Raw genomic sequence first — 21,318 nt, 5'->3', positions numbered from 1 at the left:
GAACTCAAAAACTAACCAAGCAACATTTTCATCAACCAACCACCTAAGGTTTAGTTACCCATACCATATTAAAGCTAACAAATATGAAAGAAACAAGTAAGGAAGCCATTAACATAAACTTGAACAAAAATATGAAAGCTTTGATTTTTAACTTAACAAACTTAAATGAAAAGCAACTAACATAAAGATAAAGAAACAAGAACACTAAAGATGAAAGGTTTAACAAATAAAAAGAAAGAAAACTCAAATAACATTAACTCAAAGATTAAAGAGTGATTACAACTAATTTTAAAGTCTTTAACATATAAATAAAACAAAGCTAAAGCAAAAACTAACTTAACTAACAACTTTGACGCTAAGTGAAACCAGAAAGAAACATAAAATAAAACCTTAAAACTATAAAGAAGAAAAATATCCTATTCCTAAGCTAAAAGATGAAAGAAAACCTAAAACTAAAGAGCTTTCTAATCTAACTCTACAATCTCCTCTTTTCCTCAGCCAAGAGTGACTTTCAGTATTTGATTTTTTACCCAAAAATGTTGCCTAAAGTGCCCTTGAACATTGGCTTTTGATTGGTGCTTCAAGTGGAAAAAATTTGCCGCTTTTGTCATTTTTTGTCCCCACACGATAGGGATATCGTGATACCCAAAGGAGGATATCTATCACATCCCGTGATTCAATATGATATATATTTGGAAAAAAAGTTATACATTTTGGTACCTAAAGCTAATGGTGTTAACCTTTTAATGTTTAATTCAACTTTTAAGATTGATTTGCTAAAAGTTCATAATTAACAAATAATATTAATAATTAACTTCATGAAATCAACCTTAACCCCCCCCCCAAAAAAAAATCAAATCTATCAAATTGTATTATATAAAGTAAATAAAAATTAAATAAATTCATGATAAACACTGTCGAAACCATTTTTATTTTGAAAAACGGGGTCAACTTTTAAAACAAAAATGGAGTCGCCACCAATCTTTTTTCGAGGTGTGATCGGGTCACCTTGAGATTAATCATTTTAATAAAACATTTTGATTTATTAAAATAATAATTTTGGTCTACAAAATTCGAGAAAACGGGCTCAGGAGTCGGTTACGCACGAGGAAGGATTAGCACCCTCGTAACGCCCAAAAATTGGTACCTAATTGATTAATTAACATCCTAATATCGAAATTTTGAAAAGATTTTAAAATACGATCATCTTTAAAAACCTGAATAAATCGAATTTGATGTTAAGACCTCCTTGTCCCGAAGTAATAAGATGTCACATCCAGTAAGTTAGGATACGACATTTTAACCCTCAAAACTGAGCTTGTCTCATTCATTAAAGTTTAAAAAGGATATTTGGTTATTTGGATAAAAAATCAAAACCCAGTAAGTTAGGGCACGATTTTCTCAAAGCTCCAAAGTATCGAAATTACATTATTTTTAAAAGTTTTCTTTTTTAAAATTGGGGAAAATTGACGCAATATTAAAACGATACGTAAAAACTTTGATAAAAAAACGGCAATATGAAAATACAAATAATTTATAAAACACATAATAACAATTATTTAAATACTAGCATCAATAATCAAAGACCAATGAATTTAAAACAAAGAGTATAAAAAAATATAAGGCAAAATAAAATGTAAACAAATTTAAAAATAATGAATTTGAAAATGAATAATAAGGAAAAAGAAATTTGAAATCAACAATATACAAATCAATAAATAAATTATATATATATAAGAAAAAGTAGGTAATATATGTATAAGTTTGGAATAAATAATATATAAAAATGAAAATAGGTAATATATAAAGTAATAATATATAAATGAGTTTAAAAATAAATATTTTATAATAAGGAATTTAGAACAAATTATACAGAAAACATCTTAAAAATAAATGGTATATAAAATAGATAGTATAAAAAAATTTGCAATTGATAATATATGGAAAAAAATTAAAGCAAATAATCAAACAATTTAAAATGGGTGATTTATAACACGAGTTTTAAAAATAAATAACTTGTGTGATATAATATTAAAAATAAATAAAGTATATAATTAATGGAAGAAAATAAAAGAATGATAAGAATGGTTTAATGAATGAACAATATGTAAATAAGAAAGTTGATGGATAAATAAACGAATAAAAGTAAAAGAATAATTAGTGATTAAACAATTAAATGGATGAATAAAAAAAGGTTTAAAAAATACTTAAGTCAGTCTAACTCTCACAATATGAAGATTCAACGAAATTCCTCCACCAAAATCCAACTCAAATGAAAGCAATATAAAAAGAAACGAAGATGAACGAAGAACAAAATAAGAACAAGGCACAGAAAATAAGAACGCAAGAGAAGGAGAAATTTGAGTGAATGCTCTTAAGAATTATTATTGCTCCAAACTCCAGTGTTTTACAATGAAGGGAGAGACCTCTATTTATAGTTGAGTTTCCCCAAATCCAACGGTACAGATCAATTACATCAACGGCTAAGATTAAAGGGTATCTACAAATTAAATCTCTAAGAATACAAAATCACATCTTCTAAGATTGCATATCATATCTAAGATTGCATATCCTTGAAGATTATGTTTCCATATACGTCAAGCTTGTAGATGGACATTCAACCTTTTCAAGTAATGGGTCATTCCGATCGGGCCAAATGATATAATTTTGGACTAGACTTGGACTTTGCTTTATTATTTTGGGTTTATTTTTTTTTGTGAGCCCGGGCTAAATTGGCCTATTACAAACACTAAATTTATTATATTGACAAAATCATGAGAATTCAAGCCTAATAATATTAGCAATAAAACTTGAATTATTAAATTCATGATTAACACTAAATTTATTATATTAACATTGTTACTTTTAGGCATCAAAATTTAAATTTTGCCAAATACAAGTATCACATTAGACAAAAACAAAACACAAGCACTACATTTTAAAAAAAAGTGTCAAACTTGAGTGTCAAATCACATTTTTAGGGTAAGTATCAAATCACATATTAAATAAAAATATAAGTATATACATATATACATGCATTGTTATATTTAAAAATATAAATATATATTTATATATTACATGAAAGAATATTTGAATGATAAAATGTTAAAATAAACTCTGTTTAATTTAAAAGGTGAAATATTTTTGTTGTTAACTATAATTATAGATGAAAGTTTTAAAATTATCAATTATAATATTACTATTACATATTTATTACAAATATTTATTAATAATAAAAGTATTAAAAATACTAAAATATATAAATATTATTTTTAATTAATAGGAAATTATTTAAATTATTATTCTATTTTAGGAAAATACTTAGTAAAGCAAATATTTGTAACATATATCAAATATTGTAAAGTAAATTTCCCATCAATCACGTTCTATTAGAATTATAACATAAGTAAGCACCATTGTCACTTTATATTGGAATAAGGAATGTAGTTCAAGAACAATGCACATAGTTTCCAAGAAAAGAGGTGGGTTAGAAAGATACTATTAAATATTAGGTCTTTCATATGCAGAACTTTTCCTAGATATGCAGTTTCATAGAACTACATTTATATCTAATAATCGAAGAACCACGAATAATATCTTATAGTCAAATTTTCTTTTATGATATGGAAGATCAGATAATACTTTAATCATAGAGCATACTAAAAAAATTAAAAAAATTTCACCAATACTCTGATACCAACTTTGGGGACACCATGCACTACACCAAAACAGGCTTTTAGCGGCACTTTTTAACGCCGCTAAAAGTATTAAGCGCCGCAAAAAATGCAATTGTTGACAACACTAACGTTTGCGGCGTTTATTTTTATAAACGCCGCTAAAAGTCATGACCTTTAACGGCGCTTCTACCACAAACGCCGCGAAAGAACATGACCTTTAGCGGCGATTCTACCACAAACGCCCCTAAAGAACATGATCTTTAACGATGCTTATACCACAAACGCCACTATAAGGATGACTTTTAGCGCCGCTTTTTGACAAACACTGCTAAAAACATGACTTTTTAAAAATATTTTAATTAAATAATATTTATTTATATTTATTTCTATTATATTTAAAAAATATTTTAATTAAATATTATATTATGTTTTTGAAATTTAAACTTTAAACTATATACTTTTAAGGATAAAAAATATTAATTAAATTAAAATTTTATTAAAATTTTAACTTTAAAGCTAAATATAAAATTAATAAATTTAAATTTAGAATTAAAATATTATGTTTAAATAAATGAGCACCTAAAATTCCAATCAATCCTAACGAATAATAAATTCACATATCTACCCTTTTTTTTAATTCCGTCAATATTATAAAATTAAAGAAACCAAATTATACTAAATTAAAATCAAATGATAACGAGGGACTAAAACCATAATCAGACTATAATAAAAATCAATCATTCTTGCACTGAAATGATGAAAATGTCCAGAGTCAAACACATTTCTATCCAGTAGGAAATGAGAAAAGTAACTAATTAGAAGGATAATTCAAATAAATCCTAAATCCAAAGATTCAAAGATAACATTGCAAACAGGTGCACCATTGTAAGAAGATCATCCAAATCTCTAAGTGCATCAATAAATGTTGGACACCTAAAATACCAAACACATTTAGATGCCTGCACCAAGAAGAATGCATCCTATGATCAACATTGTGATATTCATTGCACCTGCATTGCTAGCTCCTCCTAGGAAGAAGCTGACTGCACCAACAAGGATGCTGGCTCGACGTCCTTTGTTTCTAGTAACATAGGAGGCTCCAAATGTAAATGTAGAAACAAGGCTTGCGAAGTAGAGCGAAGACTTAAAAAGTGTGAGGAGCTGGTTGTCATATTTTGCAGTAGTCAGTTTTAGCACACACGTTTCTATCATAAGCACATACGTTTTAGCAATTTTACAAACAAGAAAAAAAAAAGCTTTTCTTCTTAGCTCACACTTGCAGCACTAGAAACTGGGTAAAAGATCATTGATAATAATTGTCATTAAGACTCCATTCTTATCATTTATAGTTAAAAGAAAACAAAAAAACAAATAAGCATTGTTCATCTAAGTAGGCCAGAAACATCCTTGGCAAGCAAAAGCATTTGTGAGTGCCGAGATAATTCTACATATGCCAAAAAGCCTGCAACTGGAGCTTATTGCTGCATAGCAGAAAGATGGATCAAAATTTTTAAGAGTACATGGACTTACCTTATATTTTAACCCCAATATATATTTTGGTGGCGGGGTTGAATCTTGTAAAAAGACCAATACCTTCTTGAAACTTCAAGATCCTCTACTGTCTTCAACATGTTTGCTGATTCAGCCTTTAGATGCTGCCATTCTCAGTCAATATGCACCATAAAAACATGAAATTAATAACCTGGGTATATATATAATTTATATTTACATGGGTATATATATAATTTATATTTACATGAAATTAATCCAATAGGACAATAATGTTAAACCTTACCAATTTATACATGACAATTAACAAAAACTAGCGATTCAAATTCATGTGTTTACTAACAAATGGAGGAGAATCTATATAAAGTAAAGAGATAAAAATCATAAATAAATCTATAATTAATTGCATTAAGACATCAAAAACAAAAGACATGCTAACCTGCAGGTTTTGTTCAATTGGCTTATTGGTTTCGTTATCCTTTGTATGCCGCCTATAACGTTCTATAGTTTGCTGATTGCTAAATAAATGATATATCCAAATAGCAACACAAATCAATGCATGGAAAAGCTTGTAATTAAAAACCAAACAATGTTTTAATTGGGACAGAAGCTACATGTATATAGGCATAAATGTAATAAAACCTCAAATGAAAAAAAATGATTAACTAAATAGTATCATTAAGCATTTCCACAATGAATTTCAAAAGATGAAATAAGATATCTATGTACATATAAAACATGACATAAACATTTTCAAACAATGATCAGAGTCATATATGAAATCATCTGTAGATCATTAAGACATTAGGTAAACAAAGTTGACTAACGTTGCTGTCTTTTCTCTGAAGAAATTATTGGATTTAAACATGAATAACATCCAATTATATATTTTCTAAGACTAATACTACATAAATAGATTAAAAAAAGACGTACAAATAAAATAACCATTTCCATATGATACTTCTAAGACACCCTTTTATTTTAGAAATATAGTTTAAGAAAAAAACATTGTTTTATACCCTCTATTATGCTAGCTGTATGGTTAAAACTTCTTTCCCAGCCTCCCATGATCAATATAATTTTTCTTATGCTACTGGATTATGATAAGCAGTTCTTATTATGCTATGTTTGATGTAAGCATGAATTTCTTCAGTTGACTAAAATATTCTTTCACATACTCTGTAATTATATCAATTTTTCATGACATTTATTACTAAGAAATATTTGATTTCATATACGTTTTGATTCTGTCTAATATAATCAAAACAATTACTGATGAAGATGAAACTGTTATATACCCTTTGTAGTTAATCTTGTGTCATTCAGAGAGTTGATGGAAGTATAGGTATTGAGCAGTAAAGGAGCACATGGCTAAATGGTGACTTTACCTAAGGTTGTCTGCCAACAAAATCTCGGCCGACCTAAGTAACTAAAGCAAATATTTAGTAAGCTATTTTTGCTTTGAGAATGTAACTTGCCTGCTCGTATCGTTCTCTATGCGCATCATTTGTGCTTTTCCCCTCACCATGATGAGGATCTTCGTACCTTCAAAGCCAACAAAACATATATATATGTGAAATACCAAACAGGCATTAAAACAAACACATGGAAAACATAAGAATATAAATGAACAAAAAAAAGAAAAGCAGTTATAAAAGAAGCAAATTATAAAACCCAGAAAACCTTTTTTTAACTCAACTCAATTGGATCATACAAAATTTAACTCAAAACCAAATTAACATAACTCTGAAGTGAATTGTGTGTTGGGTTTCTATGAATTGGGTTCATTTTTTAACTCAACTCAATTGGATCATACAAACGGATATATTTGAACTTTGAATGTGATTGGAAAAAGAAACAAAAGCAAATATCTTTACAAAGGGGGAAAAACAAAAATGTGAAATGAATATTAATGCAGACATTATAAGCAAAACCTAGAAAACATAACAAATTACAAATAAAAAAACACAGAAAAGTTAACCAAGAAAAATGGATCAAATTGAAATAAAATTACCTTTGATCTTTTGTTTTCTTCTTTGTCTCCAGAATGGGATCTCCCTGCTGAAATACATGGTCTGCTACAATGGGTTTGCCCTAAAATTTTAGTTAAGAAGTAGTTTGATTAGCAATGATTACAGAAAAGAGTCTTTACAGTCTACAACTGGGACATTACAACAAACATGTTATGATCTGTTTTATTACTTGTGATGATAATGTAGACCTTTAGTTTGCATTGCAAGTGACAAAGAAAAGTTAACCAAGAAAATGATTTATAGAAAGTTCATGGTTCCATTACAGGTCACCTGTCAACAAATATCCATGGTGGACAAGGGCAGCAGAAGCCATTAAATTACTTCAAAGACTTCATGAAATAATTATTCTAAAAAATATATGTTTGAAGCTTAAACTTGTTTATATATACAAAAACCTTATTAAGTGGTTGATTCATAACATTAATCATTACAAAATTTCCATTGAAGTTTTCAAATCACGAGCATATAACCTTCCACCAAAAAATGGAACCTTTAATTATATGTTTTTCCCTGGTTCAACAGATATATATATATATATATATATATACATAAGCATGAGCATACATATCAGCAAGAAAACTAGGAAATATAGCACATTTAGTAGAAACCCAACAACAAAAAAGGAACCTTTAAACCCGCCCCCAAAAAAGAAAACTAAATAATTGAACAGTCAATTATATGAAATTAAACAAACATCTAAGAAGCACAAATAAAACCCATGTCACCAACCAACCCCAGTAAATTTTTTTAAAAAAAGGCATGAAATTTAAAATTAAAAAAAAATAACATGCATATCAGCAGATTCTTGAACCACTTCTGCTGCAAAAAAGAAGGCATCTTTTTTCCACAAATCAAAACTATTTGCAATCGTCATCTTCTTCACCGTTCAACAGCTTAAAACCCAAAAAATAATTCGCTTTTTTTGAACGCGCGCACACACACACACGCACCAAAAAAAAAACACTAACAAGAGATTTGAAATTTTTGGTGGGTTTTCATTTGTTTACTTTGATTTCTTTGCTTTCTCTTCTTGGCTAAGGAAATTATAAAGAAAGCAGAGACATGGCTAAGCCAAAGAAGAGAAAGAAAGACAGACAGAGAAGAGAAGAGACGTACAAACGATTCTTCTTTAGGACAGTATGTTTGTGATGTTGGGGGTTTCAAGGGGGGAAATTAGGGATTTTAGGGGAAAGATGAGGATTTCGGGGAGGTGATTTTATAAAATGGCGCAATTTTTAAACAAATTTTTATTGTGGCGTTTTATAAAAATTATTTCATTTGGAATAAAATAATATTTTATTTTTAAACTAAAAATCTCGCTATTTTTAAAGTAAAATTATTTTTGTGGCATTTTTTATAAAAACGCTGCAAAAAATTATTTTATTTTGAACAAAATAACATTTTAATAAGAAAACAAATGATAAAATGACTGTAATTAATTATTAAGTTAGAATTATCTAAATTAAATAAACCTTAAACCCTAAATTAGCCATTCAATATACATAAAGTCTATCTATTATATATCTCTTAAATAATATAAACTATACTCATAATTTTAATATATTAAAATTATTATTATCTCTTTTACAATTATATAAAAACATATTTAATATAAAAATTAAAAAAACTAATTAATCTAAACCCTAACCTGACCCTTGAATCCCTAAATCCTAACCCCTAAATCACTAACTCTTAACCCTTAACCCCTAACTACTAATCCCTAAACCTTAAATACCAACCCTTAAATTAACCATAATCCCTAAATCCATATATAATTATTTGATCATGGCTGGGGCATGGCAAAACACGCAAAAAACTGGATAAAAAAACTGAACTGAGCACTAAAAATACTGAACCGGGATGGGATAAGATGGGAATATCCTTGGATATAGCTTATTTCGATTTTGAAGAACCAAATCTTCACACGATTTTGAAGAACCAAATTAATATTATATCTTTTACAATTATATAAGAAATTAGTTAATATATAGATTAGAAAACAGTAGTTAATCTAAACCTTAAACCATAAACTTAAACCCTAAAATCCTAAACCCATAAACCTTTAACACATAACCTTTAAACCTTAAACCCCAGCCTTTAAACCATAAACCATAACCCCTAAACCTATAATCCAAAAACCTTAAAATGGTAACACCTAAACCTTAAACTCTAAACCATATACCCTAAACTATAGTGATAATTAATTCAATATTTTAAAATTAATATTATCTCTTTTACGATTATATAAGAAATTATTTAATATATAAACTAAAAAAATCAGTAATGTATCCAAAAAACTTTAAAACTATTTTAAATAATAGTATTTTAATTTTTCCATTTTTAACAAATATTTTAAATTATTTTAAATCCCTGAGTATTAGCGGCGCTTTTCCCAAAAACGTCGCTAAAGCCCTAAGCATTAGCCGCACTTTCTTAAAAACGCCACTAAATCCCCGAAAGCTCAGAAAACGGCGTCATTGGGCTTATGTTTTTTTGCGGCGCTTTCCCAAAAACGCCGCTAAAGCCTTGAGCATTAGCGGCGCTTTCTTAAAAACGCCGCTAAATCCCCGAAAGCTCAGAAAACGGCATCGTTGGGCTTAGGTTTTTTTGCGGCGCCTCCCCAAAAACGCCGCTAAAGACCTGAGCATTACCGGCGCTTTCTTAAAAACGCTGCTAAATCCCTGAGAGCTCAGAAAACGACGTCGTTGGGCTTAAGTTTTTTGCGGCTATTTTCAGCGGCGATTTCCATAAAGCGCCGCTAATGATCGATCTTTAGCGGCGTTTTTTATCCAAATGCCGCTAAAAGGCTGTTTTGGTGTAGTGATGTAATATCTCACATCTCTGTATCTTCAATATTGGACACTAATATCAAATTGGAACCACCCAAAAAAACAGTAAATAAACTGAAAAAATTACTATTGAATATTCAATGGAATAAAAAGGACGATAAATAAAAATAAAAATAATAAAGAAGATAATATATTAAATTTACAAGATTCAACAAATTGCCTGCATGCTCATGCACCAATCCCAGATGATAAGTTCACTAATAGAAAAAGGTTTACAAACTAACAGAAATCTTAATTAAAAGATTTTCCAAATTATACTTAAAATATATTAGTGAGGGAAAACAAATTTTGGGATACTATCAATTGAAGTCCTAAGGCCTTGATATATAGTGATGGAGACGTAGCAAAGTTTTGTCCCTCCTCTATGTCGAATAAAAAGACATGTTAAGACTAACAATAGGTATTTGAGATTTGATGAATTTTTTGGAAGAAAATGGAGGAATTTTGTGGAGAATTCATGGGTTGAGTACTAGGAGAAGTGAAGAGGAAGATGAAAAAGTAACAAAGAAATAAAGAAAAAAAGAAGAAGAAGAATTATCTTTTAATTTAATTATATATAATTTTTAATTTAATTTTATTTTAATAAAAATGTGTCATGTGTCGTGATGTAATTCGCTGAGAAATTTTTTAATGAAGATAATGTTTGAGGTTTTAAGATAATAAAATTATAATTTAAATACCACTTTTAATCCAAAAATGTTAAATACTTGAATTAAAAAATATAAAATTTGAGGATTAAGTTTACATTTTGGGTCTTGGAAAGTAGCAATGATATCCTTTTATACCAATTATTTAATTTATATGTCAAATCATATAGTATTTTCTTCTTTTATATGTAACTATATTCTCTTTCAATTTATTTTACATTAATGAAATATTTTTCCAATATTGTTAACATTAACATTAGTTTATTATCTACAATAATTGATTTACGGGCAATGAAAGAAGAAATTACTTCAAAGAGAGAACAAGGTCTGATTCTTCCGATTTTATTCTACTTACTTTTCCATATTTTAATAAATTTTAATGTAAATTTTTCATATTTGAGTAAATATTTAAATAAGTATTTCAAAACTTATGAACGGTCGAATCTTCAACTGTGATGTAATTTTTTCTTCTTAATTATCTTTGCTTTTTTTATTAATTGTATTATATTTTTAATTTGATTTACAATCTTATCTATTTAATTCCAGTAATACCGAAAACAAATTCACAAGGAAAAGATAAGTTGGTGAAAATAGTACAGAACTTGAAGTTTTATAAAGCATAGTTGAAAAAATATCTAAAGTTTTTTTTTATAATAATAAGTATCTTTCATAACTAATCATCAATATAGAAAAATCTTTAGCTTAGCTTCTTCTTGTGATCTCTCTCTCTCTCTCTCTCTCTCTTTTTATAATATTTTATATAATCTTGACAAATTCATATAAGCAATACTTTAAGCATTATAAAAATAATTATTTTTGTATTAAATTTAAATAATTTTATGATTTAATTAATTAATTATTTTTAAAAACTGGTTTTAAAATTTGTAAAACTAATATATATTTCAAATTTCATTATAAAATTACAAAATAATATATTTTAATTAATATACATAATTAACCCGTGCAACACATGACATAAAAAACTAGTATATTGTAAATGAAGGTACGGAAGCGAAAATGAAAACTTTTAAGTTCTCAATTAATTGAGTTTCAAAATACTTCCTTTTTAATTATATTTAAAGTGAATCTCATTTTAAATTAAGTTTTAAATGTAATTTTTTCCATTAATAATAATAAAGTTTTTAATAATAAAAATATTTTTCATTTTTCATTTCTAGTATCATGATTTTATGAAATTACATAATTGTTTTAAAAATTAAAAATTTTAAAACGATTTAATATGCATATTTAAAAGAAATTGTTTAGTTTTACAAATTTATAAAAGTTTACATAAATGTTTAAAAATGGGTAAATATTCTAAAACACACTATAATTTATTAATTAAATATGTATACAAATTAAATATATTTTATTATACTTTAATGAAATAAAAATTTCATTTAAAATTAATTTAAGTGAAAATTTGAATTTTCTTAAGAATTTTTAAAACATCATTTAAAATTTTCAAATTTATTAAATATATTTAATTTATAATTACAAATCAACTCATGCAATGTACAGAATAAAAACTAGTTGAATATATATTTTTTTATCATTTGACTCTCATCAAGAACCCCAACTAAAATCATCATAAGAAAATCATGCTGCTTGCATTTTGATCACAACAAGAAAATGAGGCATCCATTTTTTTCCTTCCTTTTTTTTTCTTTCCATTAAAAGTGCCATTTCAACATTTATTACTAGTAGGCAGCATTTGTAATTTCTTAAGAATTGTTTCGTAGATTTCACAAATAAACTTAGCAATTAAGGTATAGAAAAAAATGTTTAAGTAGTTAATTAAAAATAAAAATAGAGCACATGCTAATATATTTTGGTACTAATTTATCAAACATGAATTTTTTATTCACTTTCAATTATTTGTTTTTAATTTTTTATAAATTAATTAAGAGAGTTAATACATGTACGGATAGAGTGAAATTTAATAAAAATAATTCAATCTAACTGTTAATTTTTAAACTAAAAAGATTAGTCAAATTACGGCGAAGTTTTAAATAGGATCCGGACAGTTACGGGCTAAGATGTTTGTATAGCATTTAAAGAGCTATCCCTTAGCTTCAAAACACACTTTAAATCACTTTTGAAAAAATAGCTCTTCCAATGCTACACAGACATCTCTGCTCATGACAGATTGAATCCCATCAAAAAATTCATTGCAAGTTGACTAATCTTTTGAGCTTGAAAATTGATAGTTTAATTGAATTATCTTTAATAAATTTCACCTCATCCGTGCATGTACTAAGAGTGTTATATAATTTATCTATAATCTATAATCTATCTATATAAAAAACATGAGTTTGAAAAAACTTTTGAATTGATGAGAATATTTTTTTATTTTCTATCATATTACTAAATTCACATTTTAAAATAAAAAGTTTAAGTAAACTAGAAGTTGGGATAATTATACATTTAAAATAATTATAATTTAATAGAAATTGTGATAATTATTACACTTTTAAAAATATTATAATTTAATTTACAATTATTAGTTAAAATGTTCTACTAATTTTAAAATAGAGTTATTACTTGAATAAGATTCTAAGCATCTTAATTACCATTCAATTAATATATTAGACTTATTTATGTTAATCATCTATTTGTTTTGAACAATGTTACTTTGCATTAATCACATAAAGTAAAATTATATTGCATGTTGAATATGTTAAAATGCATTAATTATGATATGAAAAATTTCTATTATAATATCGAAATTGACAAGTTAATTTATTTTAATTATATTCAATAATTCAAATAAGAAAGATTTTTAAGTTAATTATTTCAATTAAAAATACAATATTTAAAAATTGATTAAATATTGAACGCGTCAACTCTTATGCAACGCATGTGACATTAGAAGTTAGTATATATAAAAATATTAGTTATAGATAAACTTTTGAACCTATGAAAATACTTTTCATTATCCATTATATTATTAAATTGATGTTAGATTATTAATATTTTAATATATCAACAAAGTTAATATTAATTAGAGAAATAATTTATTTAGATAGAATCATATTAATATTGAAAAAACTTTGTATTCATATTAATTTACAATTATTATTATTATAGATTAACAACCATTTAATTAATGTTATAATTATATATTAATTAAATTAAAATTTAGCACTATAAGTAAATGCATTAATATCAAATATTTATGTAATTTCATTCGAATAACATTTTAAAAAAATCACAAAAAGTGATTTTTAATATTATTTGATAGGTTTTGCTTCCACCACACAAAAACAATGTTCAATTATCCTTGATAGGTTATCTATTAGTATTTGATATTTAATAATGTTGAGACCTGAGTTGTCCTGTATCTAAAGTTTGTCTTCATGTTAGAACAGCTCTTTGAACAGCATGTTTAGTCACCATGTTCTATCTCTTGTTTGAACAACTATCTAGACTGTAACACCCTAAACCCGACCCGGATGTCCATACCAAGTCCAGAGAGTTACATTACTGATATTAGGAAAACCACATTTATAACGCAGTCAAAATGAAACTGTTCAACATATAATAACCATCACAACAATTAACTAGCTATATAGTCTCCCCAACATCAAAATAGCATAGAAAGCTGAAATTACTAATAGTAGAATTTAAAGGAAAGATAAACAGATTGTCCGAGCTCTCGCAGCGCCTACCCATTCAAGTTTGAGAGCCACCTGAACTCCAATCAACAAGGAAATGAGTTGTGGACCCAGTGCATAAAAAACATCCATTCAATTAAAGCACATTTATAATATAATTCCCGAATTCCAAGATTTAGTTAGATAAGAGAAGCGATTTCATTTCAGATACAGAACATATCAGTTATATACGCAGAAGCAATTCTAGTTTCAGATAGAGAATAGGTCAGATTCATATGCAGTTATTCCTACCCCCATTCGCTACACACCATCTTTGGCCATCCCAACAGACCATTAAGGGCAATCAATGCCCAACCAACCCTACACACGATAGAGTTTCTGTCTGACACATTTATAAAGATACAGACTAGCTGCTAGACTAAAATGCGACAAAGTGCCAGATTTATATATATACGCATCGTGGCTAGCCACTGATTCAGAGTAGATTACTTCCTTCATCACAATATCCCAACCCGTGCAAATGCAAATTACAAATATCCACAACATGTGTTCAGTCATTCCAGTTCAATTCATAAGAAGATAATATAGATCAGAATCAATAATAGCCATCACAATACACATACATTTATATCATTCATATATCAGTCTTAAAGCATCAGATAGTCCTCATACAATTAAATTCAGATCATAAATACATTGTGGAGGTCAGTGATTGGGTTGGGCAATACTCACGGCCTCAAAAATAAGATTCGAACCGTATTCGGATGCCACAGGGCCTGGATACATGCCCATGTCCTTGCCCGTGTGGCTCACACGGCCTAGGTACACGCCTATGTCCTTGCCCATGTGATTTTAAATCTAAAATAGTGAGTTACACGGCTTGGACACATGCTTATGTCCTTGGCCATGTGGCTCACACGGCCTGGGCACACGCCCATATCCCTTGTCGTGTGAACGCCTGGGCATACGCCCATGTCCTTGGCCGTGTGGTCCTAAATCATAAACAGTGAGTTACATGTCTTGGACATATACCCATGTCCTTGCCCATCACATGGCTTGGGCACATGCCCGTGTGGCTCAAATTCGATGAATAATGAGTTACACGGCCTGGGCACACACCCATGTCCCTGGCCGTGTGGCATCGATAGCCACGTTTTTTGGTGACCAAAATTTGCAAAAACAAGGGTTTTCATTACGCACCTGATCTCATTTTGAAGTAGAAACTACACGGAGAAATCCCAGAATCTAATTTAACCATTCAATAACCAATTAAACAACTAAACAACGAATTATCGTATACATTAACACTCAACCAAATATGTTAAAACCTCGATGCAAAACTTCTGAAAACAAACGCTTATCGACAATTCGACAGTATTAATTCGAAACAGTATGCGAACGACCACCTCCCTTCGTATTCACGCCTAAGGAAAAGATTAACGACCCATTATTTGAGAGTTTACGCAAAGTAGTCAGAGGAATCCCAATTTTAAGTACGCAAACAGAAACCAACGAAACTCTGCAGAAACATAAGATTTTTTGACAGAACTTACATAGAAATCTCCTAACAACACTCTGAACAACTTAGGAGTCTCAATTATTTCGATACTTACTTGTCGAACGCATTCAAAAAGAAAATTACAAAGGAAGAGAAATATAAAAAGAAAGTAAATAAAAGAAATGAAAAGGAAAAGGAAGGGAAAGGGAATTAACATAAAATAAAAATGTTAACTAACCACCAGCACAAATTTAGCATTTACCAAAATTTTAAAAACATCAACCCTGAGACTCGAACACATGATCAAAGAGTAGACAGATGCTTAACCAGTGAACCAGCAACCTTATTCTTGACACATGTTTACACTAAATTAAACTTAACTAGGCAATTCAAGGATAAAGGGTATTTGCAAAAAATATTAGCAAGACTTCTAAAGATGTGACTTGAACCCTTGACTTCGATCGCATAAGCAAATTACAGAACCACAGATACAAAGATTTAATTACGACAGAAATTCAACAGTTAAATGTTAAAATTTTGGGGCGTTACAACTTTCTCCCCTTAAAAGAAATTTTGACCTCGAAATTTACTTGACTCAAACAGATACGAGTACTGCCGTCGAATTAAACTTCGGGTTCCTAAGTGGCTTCCTCACTGCCATGATTCCGCCATAGAACCTTAACTAGAGGATCAATATTCTTCCTTAATGCTTTAACGTTGCGATCTAGAATTTGAATAGGTTTCTCTTTGAACGTTAAATCTGGTCGTACATTAATTTTCTCAATTGGAACAATTTGTCGACGGATCAGATCGATATCGTCTTAGCATCGAGACGTGGAACACGTCATGAATCCATTCCAACTCCGGAGGTAACTCAAGTTGATACGTAACGGGTCCGGCATGTTTCAGAATGTGGTAAGGTCCAATAAATCTCGGGCTCAACTTGCCCTTGCGTCCAAATCGGAGAGCCTTTTTCCTCGGTGACACCTTCAGAAACACCTGATTGCTTACTAAAAATTCAATATCCTTTCTTTTTAAATCAAAATAAGACTTCTATCGATCAAAGGTGGCTTCTAGATGATCTCGAATCAACTTTACAGTGATCTTAGTTTCAAAAACTAGCTTAGGGTTTAGGGTTTTGGCTAAGTTTTCGACGTTCACTTAATTTTGTCCAACACAGTAGAGTACGACACTTACGACCATACAAGGCCTCGTAGGGTGCCATCTGAATACTAGACTAGAAGCTGTTATTGTATGCAAACTCAGCCAATAGTAGGTAATCTTCCCAACAACCCCAGAAATCTATTACACAACCTCGAAGCATATTCTCTAGAATCTGAATAACTCGCTCAAACTGTCCGTCAGTCTGTGGGTGATACGTAGTACTAAAATTAAGTTGAGTGTCTAAGGCCTCATGAAGCTTCTTTAAAATCTGATATGTGAATCATGGATCTCTATCAGAGATAATTGAGACAGGAATCCCGTACAGTCTCACAATTTCAGCAATATACAGGTTAGTTAACTTCTACAGTGAATAATTTGTTATGATGGGAATGACATGAGCAGATTTGGTCAACCGATCAATGATGACCCAAACTGAATCTTTATTAGAGGGGGTTAAAGGCAACCCACTAATAAAATCCATTATTACACACTCCCACTTCCATTGAGGAATCTTAACTGGGTGAAGTAGAAAAGAGGGCAACTGATGTTCAGCCTTAACCTTTTGACACGTCAGATAGTGAGACACAAATAGAGTTCTCGGAGGTCCCGATACATTTTATTTCCACCAGGATGCATAGCATAAGGGCTACTATATGCCTCTTGTAGGATTGATTGTCTTAACTCCTTATCATTAGGTACACAAATCTTACCTCTGAAGCACAGAACTTTGTCGTTGTTCAAGCTAAAATTGAAAGTTTTGCTCGAACTAACCTGTTGTAGTTGCTAAACTAAGGACTTATCGCTCAATTACTTAGCTCGAATCTGTTCGACCCAAGTCAGTTTAACCTGTAATTCAGCTAATAGTCCTCCATTCTCAACCAAACTCAGACGAGCTAACATCGCTCTCAAGTCGGACATCGCTCTATGACTAAATGTATCAGCTACCACACTAGCTTTACCCGGATGGTACTCTATCGTGCAATCATAATCCTTGAGCAACTCAACCCTCCTACGCTGTTAAAGATTTAACTACTTTTTGAGTTAACAGATACTTGAGACTCCTGTGATCGGTGTAAATGATACACCTTTTCACCATACAAATAGTGCCCTAGATCTTTAGAGCGAACACGACTGCAGCCAGGTCAAGATCGTGTGTAAGGTAGTTACCCTTATGTGTCTTAAGCTATCGCGACACGTAAGCAACATTTTTACCATCTTGAATCAGAACGCATCGTAGCCTAACGTGCGACGCATCACTGTATACCAAAAACTCCTGACTCGATTTCGGTTGAACTAAAACAGGAGCTTGTGTCAGAATGGACTTGAGCTTATCAAAGCTAGACTGTTGTGCCTCAGATCATACAAACAAAGTATTCTTACGTGGTAGCTTCATCAGAGGTGATGCAATCAGAGAAAATCCCTCGACAAACCTTCGGTAGTAACCTACTAAGCCTAGGAAAATACGAAGCTTAGGTACATTTTTTGGCTGCTTCCATTCAACTATAGCTTCTATTTTCTTGGGATCAACTTGGATCCCTTCCATGAGTACCACATGGCCAAGAAAAGAAACTTCCTGTAACCAAAAACTCACACTTACTAAACTTAGCATACAATTATTTTTTTCGGAGTATCTAAAGTACAATACGAAGGTAAGTATCATGCTCAGACTCAGTCTAGGAATAAATTAGGATGTCATCGATAAAAACCACTACAAATTGGTCTATGTACTGTTGGAACACCCAGTTCATTAAATCTATGAATGCTGCCAGGCCATTCGTCAAGCTAAAAGGCATTACCAGGAATTCGTAGTGTCCATAACGAGTCCTAAAGGCGGTTTTGTACACATCAGTCTCTTTGACCTTGAGTTGATGGTAACCAGAGCGCAGATAAATTTTGGAGAAAATAGATGCCCCTCTAAATTGGTTGAACAAGTCGTCAATCCTCGGTAACGGGTACTTATTCTTAATTGTCAACTGGTTCAACTGCTGATAATCTACGCACATTCTCATCGATCCGTCTTTCTTCTTAAAAAATAATACCGATGCCCGCCACGGAGACACACTTGGTTGAATGAAGCCCATATCAAAAAGTTCCTGAAGGTGCTCTTTTAGCTCGACTAGCTCCTTCGGTGCCATACGATAGGGTTCAACGGACATCAGATTAGTACTCAGTAACAGATCAATGTCGGACTCCACCTCTCTATTCGGAGGTACTTTGGGAAATTCCTCGGGAAAGACATCCAAGAATTCCCTCACAGTGCGAATATCTCCCATAGAAAGCTTTGCGGGAAGAGAATCAGATATGAAGGCAAGGTATGCCTCGCACCCCTTTCAGACTAACTTGTCAACCATAAGAGCGGTTACATTAGAGAGGTAATCTCGACGCTCACCAACCATAACCACCTCGTTATTCTTATTCATTCTCAGAGTGACTCTTTTAGTTGCACAATCTAGACTGACCCGATACTATACGAGCCAATCCATTTCTAGAATGAAATTAAATTCATTAAAGGGTAACTCCATTAGACCAGCCAAAAATACCATACCTTGAATCTCTAAGGGTACCCGCCTGTATACTCTATCAACCCAAACTGACTGATCCAAAGGACTAATAACAGAAAACTCTCTAGCAGTATTTTTGAGAGTTATACCCAAATTTGCTGAAACAACACTAGTTATATACGAATGAGTAGATCCAATATCAATGAGAGCATAGTACATAACAAAATGAATAAAGAATGTACCTGTAATGACATCAGCATCATCACTATCATCGTGGCATCTCGCCGCATAAACCAATGCCGGCTGTTGAGCCTCAATCTGACCTGGACCTTTACTTGGTGCTCTTTGTCCTCTTCCCGAACCATTACCCCCTCTATCAGTACCATGACCCCTAGGTGGTTACTGGACCACTTTCAGAGGCTGAACAGAACCCAGAGCTGGAGTCTGTGTCGTAGCTGGTACTTGATCTAGTTGACGGGGACAATCCTTAACCTAAAGCTCTATCGACCCGCAACAGAGGCACGCTCCTAACTTCCTCCAGCACTCGACTGGATGATGTTTCCCATATCACTATAGATTTGAATCTCAGGCTTCAAGGGCCTACCAAATCTCACCCGTTTCTTAGGGTGCTGTCCAAAAATAGAGGGACCCAAATCCTTCTTAATCTTACTTTAATCCCTCTTGCGGTCACGTTGCTCGTGCTTATTACGCTTTACCTCTTCCACTATCTTTTCTTTATCAACCAAAACCACAAAAACCCACTCCCTCTAAGGAGCTATCAGAATCCACAGATCATATCGCAGTTCTTCCTTAAATCTCATGCATTTATTGTAGTCAGACGCTACCAGTGCTCGTGCATACCTATTCAGTTGCAGAAACTTAGCTTCACATTCAACCACAGATTGGTCGCCCTATACTAGACTCATCAACTCGCATTGTCGAGCCTCCACATAACTCGCACCGACATACTTACTCTGGAAGGTATTCTTGAAATAATCCCAATTAATCTGTTCGGGCTGAGCACCTTGCTCAACTATCAGCAACCACTAATAAGCCTCATCCCGAAGTAGGGACACAACACCCCTTGATATTTGAGTGGGTGTGCAATCAATGTCGGTCATGATACTCTCGGTAGCCTCGAGCCAATACTTAGCAACAGTAGGGGTGACTCTAATGATGCCCCTGAATAATTTAGCCTCATTCGACCGAAGTCGTTCAGTAATCGACCGTCAGCCTCTCGATCTAGAATAGGTCCCCGTGACCCTTTCTAATGCCCGAATCATAGCCTAAGACAATGCGTCGTCCCCAGCCGTTGGAGTCTAGGACTCCGTCTCAGTAGTAGGAGTACCAACTTTCTCATTGGTCTCCAAGTTGGGCATACTACCCATAGAGGATGACTTCGCTCGAGCTCCTCCTCGACGTCCTCGGCGCCCATGAGTTCCACATCCACAACTACCAATAGATCAATTCAGGCTTCCAATAGAATAATCTCACTAGTTCACATTAATCCAATTAACCAAATACCAGGTTATGCAATACAGTGTTTTAGTTAACCATTATAACAAAACAAAAATACTTACAAGTTCGGCGTCGGAGGCTCAATCATTTACTAATGTTTCACTTTTCAGATTAACTCAGATGCAATATTTTCACTTAACTACCTTTTATCACACATTATGAGCCTTAACATAGGTTGAGTGTTGACAAACATGGCTCTAATACCACTAAATGTAACACCCTAAACTAGACCTAGACGTCCAGACCAAGTCTAGAGAGTTACATTACCAATATTAGGAAAACCACATTTATAATACAGTCAAAAT

At 31.3% G+C, this 21,318-nt stretch overlaps 1 protein-coding gene across 2 annotated transcripts; it reads right to left on the bottom strand.

The window, feature by feature from the left end:
- Positions 1-4,969: 4,969 nt before the first annotated feature.
- On the bottom strand, positions 4,970-8,426 carry LOC105798710 (MADS-box protein SOC1-like). Of its 2 annotated transcripts, XM_052621075.1 has the most exons (6): positions 8,336-8,426; positions 7,201-7,280; positions 6,665-6,731; positions 5,626-5,704; positions 5,271-5,332; positions 4,970-5,158 (listed from the first exon to the last, which is right to left on the bottom strand). In XM_052621075.1, exons 2-6 carry the CDS (start codon positions 7,256-7,258, stop codon positions 5,122-5,124), a joined length of 303 nt encoding a protein of 100 aa, XP_052477035.1. In that variant the 5' UTR covers positions 7,259-7,280; positions 8,336-8,426; the 3' UTR covers positions 4,970-5,121. The 2 variants fall into 2 exon arrangements, with proteins under 2 accessions (XP_052477035.1, XP_052477034.1); XM_052621074.1 differs by having other exon boundaries at positions 4,970-5,332.
- Positions 8,427-21,318: the final 12,892 nt, after the last annotated feature.

The sequence above is a fragment of the Gossypium raimondii genome, chromosome 9 (assembly GCF_025698545.1).
Source record: "Gossypium raimondii isolate GPD5lz chromosome 9, ASM2569854v1, whole genome shotgun sequence".
NCBI lineage: Eukaryota > Viridiplantae > Streptophyta > Magnoliopsida > Malvales > Malvaceae > Gossypium > Gossypium raimondii.
This window is presented reverse-complemented; position numbering and strand designations above follow the sequence as displayed.